Source organism: Sphaerodactylus townsendi, linkage group LG05, assembly GCF_021028975.2.
Source record: "Sphaerodactylus townsendi isolate TG3544 linkage group LG05, MPM_Stown_v2.3, whole genome shotgun sequence".
Taxonomy (NCBI): domain Eukaryota; kingdom Metazoa; phylum Chordata; class Lepidosauria; order Squamata; family Sphaerodactylidae; genus Sphaerodactylus; species Sphaerodactylus townsendi.
In genome coordinates, this window is record NC_059429.1 from 91,933,578 (window position 1) to 91,945,117 (window position 11,540).

At 42.8% G+C, this 11,540-nt stretch overlaps 1 protein-coding gene across 1 annotated transcript; it reads left to right on the forward strand.

Moving 5' to 3' along the window:
• The first annotated feature begins 6,887 nt into the window (after nucleotides 1-6,887).
• Nucleotides 6,888-9,917, forward strand: ADORA3 (adenosine A3 receptor). The gene is made up of 2 exons (XM_048497884.1): nucleotides 6,888-7,237; nucleotides 9,302-9,917. The coding sequence occupies exons 1-2, from the start codon at nucleotides 6,888-6,890 to the stop codon at nucleotides 9,915-9,917; spliced, it is 966 nt and encodes a 321-aa protein (XP_048353841.1).
• Nucleotides 9,918-11,540: the final 1,623 nt, after the last annotated feature.

Here is an 11,540-nt window from a genome sequence, read left to right on the forward strand (position 1 = left end):
AAGTCTGGCACCTCTATCTTCAAAAATGTGCAGCCTGCCCCAGAAATTCCTCATTAGCTACAATGAATTAGCTACAAAATCACTGCAAAACAAAGAATCTTGGGCAAATTTCTTGGGGCGCCTGGAAGGGATGTATTTTTAAGCTAGTGATACCAAAATTTCGGGGTATCATCTGTTAACTATTCTTATGATGCCACCCAAGTTTGGTGAAGTTATGTTCAGGGGACCAACGTTATGGTCCCTCAAATGGGTAGCCCCATCTCAGGTTAGCTCCGTTGAAAACAATGTGGATAAGGGCATTTCCATTTTGGGCGATCCATAACTTTGCTTCCCTGAACCAAACATGATGCCAAACTCGGTGAATTATCATCAGGGCAGTCTCTGGATGATGCCCTGAAATCATGGTGCCGCTAGCTTTAAATAAACTGGCTCCTGCGAATGAAAAAACTATAAAATACCCCAAACCAAATGATACCTTGCATTAGCATTTTGTTCATATTAGGGCAGGGACATAATCGGACAATTTTTTGTCCGAATATTGCTAAATTTGCCAGTTTCCAGCCGAATCTTCTATTTGTTTCATCTGAATCTCCAACCCTCCAAAAGTGATGCTGTTTCCAGGGAATTTGGGGAGAATCCCACCCAAACAGCATCACTTTCCCAATTGTTTTAACCGAAGGGACTCCAGATTCTCCTTTAAGGTGAATTTAAAGAAGAATCCTGAGCTCCCTAGTTTAGAAAGCACCATTGAAAGTGATGCTGTTTGGGGAGTGGATCCTGGAGAGTGTTTTGTGAGAGAGATGATGCTGACATTTGTTTTGGTAAATGTTTTGCTGGGGGTGATTTAATGAGAGATTTACATGCTTAATACCCACTTGCACTGGCAGGTTGTTGTTTCTCAGGCTAACAACCTACCTCATAGGGTTGTTGTGATTAGGAAAATTAGGAGGAGAAGAGTTGGTGGGGAGAGGCATGTATGTTTTCTGGGAGTGGGAGGTGTTTTGTGAGCTGGTACAAAAAAATCATTGTTTGGTCATGGTGGGGGAGGGTGGCGACGCCCTATGCCTTGCAGAGGCATGAAACTCAGGTTTTGTCCCCGGGTGCCAGTTTGCCTAGGTATGCCCCTGCTTGCAAACAATTGTGAAACTGGATTGAAAGTGTATTAGTCAGCATGTGTGGAAGGAGCCTATGGCTTATGAACTGGGGGGTCATATCTTTTTAAAGACTCTTATCACAGACCATTTTCCTGAGCCCTCACCCTTAGGAAAGTTTCATTATCGAACTTGAAGATAGTGCAAATTGATAAAGCAGATGTGGTATTAACATCTTCCTTGTGGTATGTGATGTAGCTAAGGCAGCATGTTAAAAATGATTTGATCTTCACTTGCAGATTTGGCCTATGGAAAGTTACTCAACTGAATTCTCAGAACTCCACAAACAGTAAAATGTTCAACAAATGTCTCTGAATAACATTACCCCAATTAGCTACTTCTCTGCTTTAGATTCTGTACCCCAAAATAAGTTATGAATCACTCCAAATCATGGACCTCTGGACTCTGTAGCGCATACAATGCAAGCCACCATACAGGGGAATCTATTCCAAATACCTTTTTTTGTGTGTGTGCGAAGTGAATAGCGGAAATTTTTGCAAAACACTCACACATACTAGGTTTTGGACAAGGGAATAGGTTATGTTAATTTTAGGGAAATCATCAGAATTTTATTAAAAAAAGACTTTTCAGTCATTCAGTAAACAAATTACTGATTGACTGATGTCATCATATTCAGTCAACAGATTACAAGACATGAAAACCACATTTGAGTCTAACAGCCAAGGTTGCTAGCACGAGAGGAAAAAGCAAGAACAATGCAAGCAAATGTATCTCTTTAAGGCAAGAAGACAACCATTTCAGAAAAGACTATCCCGAAGAAAAATCCTCTCTTGGGCTGAACCATTACACCACAGCTTTGCTCCTTCTGCAACAATGCCCAATCTTGTCAGATCTCAGAAGTTAAACCAGGTTGGCCCTGTTTCATGTCTTGCAAACCACCACTGAACATTTCTTGTCTTGAAAAGCCTGTGGGATTGCCATAAATCAGCTGTGAACTGATGGCAAAAAAAAAAAAGGACAGAACAGCAGCACTTTGGGTGTCCTTCACCACTGATTGTAACTGAGGATGAGGCCACGAGATGGTAAACATACTTGCTCTGGTGCAAATCCATATCTGACCGTGTGAATTAGTTATCTGTTAGCTGAAACCATGAAGAGGGATCGGGTAGAATAGATTATAGAATTCACTGCTACTAAATCCAAACAAAAGTGACCTCCACTGGGACCCATCACAGATATACATTTAGTAACGATAGATAATAGGAAACCTTAAAATTACATTTTTAGCACTTGCATTATTGTGGCTGCTGGCGAAACTAAACAGCTGATCAGTGGTGAGATCAAAATTTTTTAGTAACAGGTTCCCTCGCCAGCTCCCCCTCAGCAAAGGGGGCAGAGGCATACCTAGGCAAACCTGAGCCGTGGGCAAAACCTGAGTTGGATGCCCCCCTCATGGGCAGCCACCCCACCACGACTCCCCCCAATTCTTTTGCACCAGGTCATTTCTAAATCATCATCACATTATAGAAAATGCCCCAACGCACAAATCTGAACACAGCAATGGTGAAACACACAGGTTCTTTGATAGAGACTGGTGAGATAAAAGGTATGAAAGGCTGAGAATCAATGAATTGTAGTACCTGAAAGGGATTAACCCAGTTCAGGGAGTTACATTATTAGTCACAAGTGCTATATGGAACCTTCACATTCAAAGGCAGTATGCCTCTCGGGGAGGCGAGGGCATGGAGATGGAAAAGCGGACCCAATTAGTAACCCCCTCTCGGCACACACAAATAATTAGTAACCCACTCTCTGGAACTGGTGAGAACCTGCTGGATCCCACATCTGCAGCTGATGTTTCCTCAGTGGGATATAATTGCTAGGAGAGTCTCCCTCCCTCCTGGTTCTATTGAAGTACGCATTTCAAGTACCCAAGGGGACTTGAAAAAGGTGTTCCCCTCCAGCTGAAGTGAAAGTGGGTCCACGTGTATGAAGAAACAGAAGTAAGTCCTCTCTCCCTCCCTCTGTTGCTCTCTGGATGGGGTGTATGGTAATGTGTCTGCTGCCCTGCAGAAATGCTTCTTTGCCTCCACCTGTGTTCTGCATGTATATTTGTAAATGAAGCAAATGTCACAAAGATTCTGTCAAAATGCCCTGTGGTAAATCCGGGAGTGTACTTGCCACAGAACTTTTTGCCCTGCTTCTCTCTTCATTGCTCCCCAGTTCTTCCTGGGATTTGAGGCAGGGCCAGTGCATTATGCCCCAACTGTTTCTTCATGAGCCTGGTGCTTCTCTATTTGCACCGTGAGCTCTTCTGCAATGTCTTCCATGCATGCGCAGACAACCTCCATTTCCCATGTTCTGATTGGCTGAATCCCTCCATATTTTTCCACTGAAAGGGCGGGCACCGATTCTCAGTGCCTGTTCATTTGTGAGGTGGGCCAGAGCAGCAAGGAGGGGAAAATGCCCCCGGTTCTGCTGCTGTGGAGATTTTCATGGCAGCAGAAGCCACCGGAGCAACAAAGGGGCATTTAAAAAGAACCTCAAATTTGATGGTTTTGGAAATTTGCAGAGCAAAGCCAATGCTGCGGGGCAGCACCAGGGCAACAACGTGGCAGACATGCTGCAGCATCTGGGAGCCGTAAATAACTTCCAGCTGCACCAGAGTGAATAGAATAGAATAGAATAGAATCTTTATTGGCCAAGTGTGATTGGACACACAAGGAATTTGTCTCCGGTGCATATGCTCTCAGTGTACATAAAAGAAAAATACATTTGTCAAGAATCATAAGGTACAGCACTTAATGATTGTCATACAGGTCTAGTAAGCAATCAGGAAACAATCAATAGTAATGAAAACATAAAATGTAAAATCATAAAATAAAATAAAATAAAATGTCAGCTGGGCTATAGTCATACAGTCCGCCGAGGTGGGGAGGAGATGGGTAATAGGAATGATGAAAAAAAGTAGTGCAGTAATTATATAATAAGTATATAATAAATAGTTTAACATTATCCCGAGGAATTATTTCTTTTAACAGAGTGATGGCGATTGAGGAAAAAAACTTTGATGTATGTCTAGTTGTCTTGGTGTGCAGGTGCTCGTGTGGCGGCGTTTAGAGGTAAGAGTTGAAACAGTTTATGTCCAAGATCTGCGGGGTCGGTAAATGTACCACTGCCCTTTTTTTTTGACTTCAAGTGCAGTATACAGGTCCTCTCCAATGGAAGGCAGGTTAGCAGCAATTGTTTTTCTGCAGTTCTGATTATTCTCTGAAGTCTGTGTCGATCTTGTTGGGTTTGCGGGGCCAAACCACACAGTTATAGAGTGCAGATGACAGACTCAATAATTCCTCTGTAGAACTGTATCAGCAGCTCCTTGGGCAGTTTGAGCTTCCTGAGGTTGAGCAGAAGAACATTCTTTGTTGTGCTTTTTTTTGATGACATTTTGATATTAGGTGACCATTTTAGGTCATGAGATATGATGGAGCCCTAGAATTTAAAGGTCTCTACTGTTGATACTGTGTTGTCTAATTATTGTGTGAGAGAGGAGGTAGGATGGGAGGTTTCTCCTGAAATCTACCACCACCATTTCTACGGTTTTAAGTATTGTTCAGTTCTAGATTGTTCAGTGGCACCACGAGGGCTGGATTGTTCAACCTCCCGTCTGTATGCGGTTTCATCGTTGTCTCGAATGAGACCAATCACTGTTAATATCATCTGCAAATTTCAGTATTTTAACAGATGGATGCGTTTGAGATGCAGTCATTGGTATACAGAGAAGAGAGAAGTGGTGAGAAATTACACAGCCTTGGGGCCCACCAATGCTCATTTACAGGTGTCTGATGTAATTTTCCTAGCTTCACCTGCTGTTTCCTATCTGTTAAGGAAGCTTGTGATCCACTTACAAATATGCTCGGGTACTGCTAGCTGATTTAGTTTGGTTAGAAGAGGATGTCGGTCTGATAGTATTGAATGCTGTTAAAAGTCAACAAAGAGGACCCTTGCATAGGTCTTTGGCAATTCAAGATGCTGGGATATAGTGCAAAGCCATATTAACAGCATCGTCTGTCGATATCTATTTGCTTTCGGTATGCACAGAATTGCAAGGGTCCAACAAAGGATCATTGATGGTTTCAAATGGTACATCACTAGCCTTTCAAAGTTTTCATAACTACAGATGTTAGAGCAACTGGTCTGTAGTCGTTCAGTTCCTTGATGGAAGGCTTCTTGACTGGGGCGATAATTGGAGTGTTTGAAGCAGGAAGGAACATATAGCACCTCTCTAGTGATTTGTTGAAGATTTGGGTGAAAATGGGGGGAAAATTGGACAGCACAGACTTTTAAGCAAGAAGGTGTTATCTTGTCTGGGCCTGAATTGCTTTTCAGGCTTCTGTCTGTGAAATAGATCTTGCACTTCCTTTTCACAGAGATCACCAGGGTTGTAAAGCCCAATGGGAAATGGAGTTCAGTTGTGGGAAGGTTGGCGATTGTTGGTGCGTCTGGGATAGAGGGTGTGGAGCACGGTGACTGTAGATTGTTTTCAAACCTACAGTAGAACACATTCAGGTCATCTGCCAATTGCTGATTTCCTTCAGCTTGGGAAGGTGGTTTGCTGTAACCGGTGATATTTTTGAGAGTTTTCCACATGTTTGCTGTTTCGTTTGGTGAAAACTGATTTTTTAGCTTTTCAGAGTCGTTTCTTTTTGCTGCTCTGATCTCCTTTGTTAATACATTTCTGGCCTGATTATACAGCATTCTATCACCCTTTCTGTAAGCCTCTTCTTTGGAACGGCGTAACTGCTTAAGTTTAGCTGTGAACCAAGGTTTGTTGTTACTATATATACGCAAGTTCCTGGAGTGTTCTCCATGATAACAACGGGGCATTTTTACTGTGAAAAATCAGCCTATGTTTCTAGTGTGCTCTCATCCAAAGGGAGTCAACCCAGGTAAATATCACCCTCAGAACTTCTCATGGCTCAGAAAAGGGAACAGGTAACAATTTCTTACTTTTAACTTTTCTCCTTGAGCTAATATTATTTCTCAATAAACTAAAATATTTTTACATGATTTTGGCTCTGAGTGCGTGTGTTAACCAAATCCAGAACCCATGTAAGGGGTAATGATTCCGACTCTTACACCACAGCTTCGTTTTTAAAAGAAGCTTGTAACTTCCTATGAGGTTAGATTACAAGATTGAGTTTTTGCAAGACACCTGGGTGTATCTCAGAACAAGTAGGATAAGATTTTTATTTTCGGCACTTCCTGCATAGAATGGTGCTTGTCTGTGTGCATAAATATGCCTAAGAACCTATCAAGAGAAACATCTAGAAAACCTTTCCTCATCCAGATTGTAATAACTGTTACCAGAAGTAGTGTATTTTACAAGAAGGAAATCTATTGACCACGCTTAGGTAATTGCTTCCTCTTAAGGATTTTCAGTCTATGTTTTACTTTTGCTAGTTTAATATTTTCTTGAAGAGGCTTGACTGATATGCTTTACTCATATATGTTGTTTGTTTCAGGGTAATATACCAATATACCTGGAATTAGGAGTACTTGGACAAATATAAGCCTCTAAGAGCAATTTGATTCTGCAGATTCCCCCACAAAAACTGCTTTTTGAGAGACAAAAGGCAGAAGGGGACAGCTCATCTAATTCTGTGTGAAGTAAAACTCTGAGGCTGGCAAGATTTCTTAAAGTGGATTATCATCACTACGTCACGCTTCTTTGCTGGGCTCTTCTGCCTGAGGACTGTGCTTGAATTTCAGTGGAAGATGACCAATAGCAACCTGTCCAACGACCCTCTGCTTATTGTCTACATAACTATTGAAGCCCTGATAGGATTGATGGCCACCCTGGGAAATGTTCTGGTAATCTGGGTAGTGAGACTGATCCCAGCCAACCAGAATACTACTTTTTACTTCATTGTGTCTCTGGCCCTGGCTGATATCGCTGTTGGGATTCTTGTTGTTCCACTGGCCATTGTAGTGAGCTTGGGACTTAAAATGCACTTCTATGCTTGCCTCCTCATCTGCACCCTGTTGATGGTTTTTTCTCATGCATCCATCATGTCCTTGATGGCCATAGCAGTCGATCGGTACTTGAGAGTAAAGGTTCCCACACAGTGAGTATCATTAATGTAGTGCCAATGAATTTCATTCCAGTATGATCTGGCATCAATCGTGTCATGGCTCCTGTGGCTATCTCTCCTTTCTTTCAGTCCATACTTACTCAGAAAATAAGCTGTCTACTATCTCAGTAACTCGGGCACCAGGTTTAGGGTTTGTGTCAGAAATTTACTAAACGGAACCTGTCCCCTTAATATCCCTTCAAAATATTTTCAAATTGAACAGAATTATTTCTGACGCTTGGTAGCAGTTGGAAATCTGACAACTATTCTAAACTCAGTTTAACTCAGACAGCAAGGGGGGAAAGTCATTTAGCAGATGTATGTTGACAGTGATGACACATAATCAGCAAGATTAGCCAGATGAACAACATGGCCACAATTGGTGGGTTGTGTACAGCATTTGGACTTTCTGTTGGTTACTATATGTTCTCAATGCCTTTGGGACAGGTTTGTGATACCATATAAACCTAGGTCCTGTGTTTATTTGAGATGTTTTGTTCTCTGAGGCTGCATGCACCAAGCAGCTTTAAAGGTTTTCCTTGCTACTCCCTCCCCTACATGATAAGCAATCTCCTGGGGCTTTCTCCCCCCTCAGTAAGAGAACACACACAAGAGAGATTGGTGATGACACAGGATCAGATAATCTCTCTGTACAAGAAGGAACTGCTGATTCCTGATGTTGATTTCATTTTACAGCTTTATGGTGATCATATTAACAAGTTTGTTTGTATGTGGGTGATAAGCCAAGAAGATTGTTTTCAAGTTTAAAAAAAACAGAGCACATGTGCAAGGGAAGCTAACCCTCCCCATTTTTCCTTGCTCTATGTCACAAAGCATAGGTTTCCCTAGGCAGACTCCAATAACTAAGCTGAAAAATGAAACAGAGTGAGGCAGAACACAGCAGAGGATAGGACTGAGCTTGGGCCTGAAATGGGGAAGGAAAGATCCCTTGGGTGAAGAGCGAAGAAGACCTGTGGTATTTCTTCCAAATGCTGGTTGTGGCGGTAGAGTTATACATGGAAATGTTTCCTTTGAAACTAGGAAATGTTGAATAGATTAATTTCACTATTCAACTAGACTTACTTGCAATTTTGAAGTAAAGTGAAATAATATCATAAGAGTTAAATTCAAAGCAAGGTGTTTTTGGACAGCCCTAGTCAGTGCTGTCTGACCCATTTGTTTCACCTTGCTAGCAATCAGAAACCTTTCAAAAGCAATCAAGCGACACGATGCCTTTCCGTCTACAAATGTCCCAACAATCAGCTAAATAGTTATTGCTTTAGATCAAAGCAGTCTATAATCTAAAATATGTATATCCCATCCTGCCATTAAAATGCATTGGGTGACCTTGGGATGGTTATTCTCAGTCAAACCTACCCCACATGTTAATGCAAGGATAAAATGGAGGAAGGAAAGGATGTTGTAATTGTTGTGGGTCCCTAGTTGGGGGAAAACTTGGTATAAATATCTAAATTAATTAACAACAGCCATTTAAATCATTTTTTCTGGTTTTGATAATAAATTGGCAAAAGAACTATTATTCTATGTATGTTTAATCCATCTATGCCTAGAAGGAGTGACCTAAATTCCAAACTGCCTTTGGCTTTCCCACTAAAAACTAAGACTAGGCAAGGCAATCCTTGCTATTTCCTTATCCTTCCTTCCCCATCCACTGCTATCAATAGTCTACTTATGCCAAATTGCTATATTTTCTCATTCCCATCCTGCTATTTCCTCCCCCCATGTTATTTGCCCTTAGCTCCTTTTCTACACATGAGTTTCTGCTTAAATCTCACTGGCTAGGGATCAGCAAAGAAGAATAGGCAACCTCGAGCCCTTCGGGGAGGAGGTGGCCTATAAATTTAATTAATAAATTAAAAAAAATAAACCTGCCATTTGATTACACTGGGGGCAGGAAACACAGGGGTTTAGTTGAAGCTTAGGAACATCAAGTCAGCATTTTAGTATAATCAATACAATAATTGTGCATGAAGGTGTTGCAAAGAAAGACCTGACTATACAAGAACTGCAGCTAACATGTTTTTTTTTTCAAAATAGGTACAGAATAATTGTTACCCGGAGGAGAATCTGGGTGGCTCTGGGAACTTGCTGGTTCATGTCTTTCTTGGTGGGTCTTGTGCCCTTGTTTGGATGGAACCGAAGGAACCCCCAAAACCCCAGCTTCTTGGAATGTCATTTTCAGAATGTGATGAACCTAGATTATGTCGTGTTCTTCAGCTTCTTTTCCTTGATCCTTGTTCCACTGCTGATCATGTGCATCCTTTACGTAGAGGTCTTCCGTGTCATCCAAAGACAGCTAAAGCAAACTGCAACATCCGTCCAGGGAACAGGAATATTTTATAGAAGGGAATTTAGAACAGCCAAGTCTTTGGCCCTGGTCCTTTTTCTGTTCATTGTGTGCTGGTTGCCTTTGTGCATTCTGAACTCAATCTCACGTTTCTGCCAAACTTGTAGAATACCTCCGTTACTGTTCTATCTAGCCATTCTGCTCTCTCATGCCAATTCAGCTATGAATCCCATTGTTTATGCCCTCAGGATCAACAAGTTCAGAAAAACCTATATTCTCATTTTCAAAACGTTCATTTTGCACATGAAACGAGAACCTGATGCTGAGAATTCATCAATAGATCAGTTGTCAGAAGATACTCTCTGAAAGTACAAGTGTTCAATTCTTCAACCATAGAGAAAGCCCAGTTCATATAATGCTAGTACAATCTGGGACCTTCATACTACTTGAATTGTATCTTCCAATATACTCTGTGCACTACTGCATTCCTCAGACAGCTTTTTCCTGGCAGCATCATTACCTAGGATGGTCCATTTGGCAATGGTTTTGTCACAGGCATTCTCTGTCATAGGTCTATTCCTCTGGAATGGCCTACCAGAGGGTGCAAGTGTGGTGGGCCCCTTTACTTGCCATGTACAGGAAGGCAAGCAAGAGTGTTCTGTGCTAGAGGGCAAACTGTTTTAGTGGGATCATCTCTGTGTGCTGGTTTCTAACACCATGTTTTAATTCTGCATTGGTTTTAATTTGCTGGACACCTGTGACTGCAATAACTATCCTCAGGATTGCACTGTCTATGTCTTTTTTTCTACAATCAAAAAGGATCCTGCAACTCTACAGAAAGGCACTTCTGCCACTAGCATCTTTAATACCAGCAACCCCCCTTTTACAACTCCTTCTTTTTCTCTGTTTTTGAAGGGAACAACCAGGAACCCGGACCATGCCATCAATAGCCATGGGCTGCATGCAGTGGCGTACCACTCAGGGGAACATATGAGGTCAGATGTTCCCGGGTGGAGGCCATTTAGTCACGTGGGGCATGGAGAATCTCTTCTGCATGTAGGGAGTGGCGGCAGCGGCTGTGGGGCTGTTGCGGGGCTGCCCTCACCTGGGTTCAGTGGTGCCGCTGCACTTAATGGGTTGCAAGGCAAGCTTGTGCTCTCCCCTGCCCAGCGAGAAGGCTTGGGTGGCATAAGGCTGGCTTGCTGGGTTCCTGGTCAGCCAGGAAGTATTTAAGTCAAGGCGAGAGGGAGCTGCAGCCCACCGGGGAAAGAACTAGCCAGCCCGGGCAGCTTCAGGCCAGCAAGAAACCACCTGTTTGCTGGTTGCTCCAGTGTAGTTGCACAGCGAAGATGCCTGTGCCTTCACCTCAGCCAAGCAGGCAAGCCTGGGGGAAAGGGTGGCCAAGCAGCCCTTTTGAGCCCCCTCTGCCTGAGGAAGCCAGAGGGGGCAGCTCTAGAGCTGCAGCTGGGCAAGCTGTAGACTGCCGAAGGCCCCAAAGGGGAGCGACCGGCAGTCAGCACTTTAAGGTGTGTGTGGGGGAGCTGGTGGTAACTTTTGGGTGACCTTGGAGGATCTCCATCGAGCTGCCCCCGTGCAAAAAAAAATTGTTTGGTCGTGGTGGGGGATGGTGGCCACCCATATGGGGGTGGGACTCAGATTTTGCCCCGGGATGCATTTTCCCTAGATCACCTCTGCCTGCCCTGCATGCACATGTGTCACCCAATGTTATGCACATTTCTGTGTTGGAAGCCATACAAGGAAATAATCTATAAATCATTAATGTATAAATACATAAAGAAAATAAAATTACTATACTAAAGATTTCATTGCTTTTGGAGATCCTGCCCTGAAGGGGGTAGAAGTCTAACTATAATAGAGACAGAAGAAAGATCCATGAGTAGCCACATTGCTGAAATGGCTGATGCAAAGCAGATTGAGCCCATGTGGTCAAAGCAGAGGTTGGGGCTCTCTCCAGGATGTAGAAGCCTA

Bases quoted from the DNA above. Each gene is read 5' to 3' on its own strand.
- ADORA3 (XM_048497884.1), top strand. From the start codon at position 6,888: ATGACCAATAGCAACCTGTCCAACGACCCTCTGCTTATTGTCTACATA. The intron at 7,238-9,301 runs GTGAGTATCATT...TTTTCAAAATAG, and splicing joins AGAGTAAAGGTTCCCACACA to GTACAGAATAATTGTTACCC.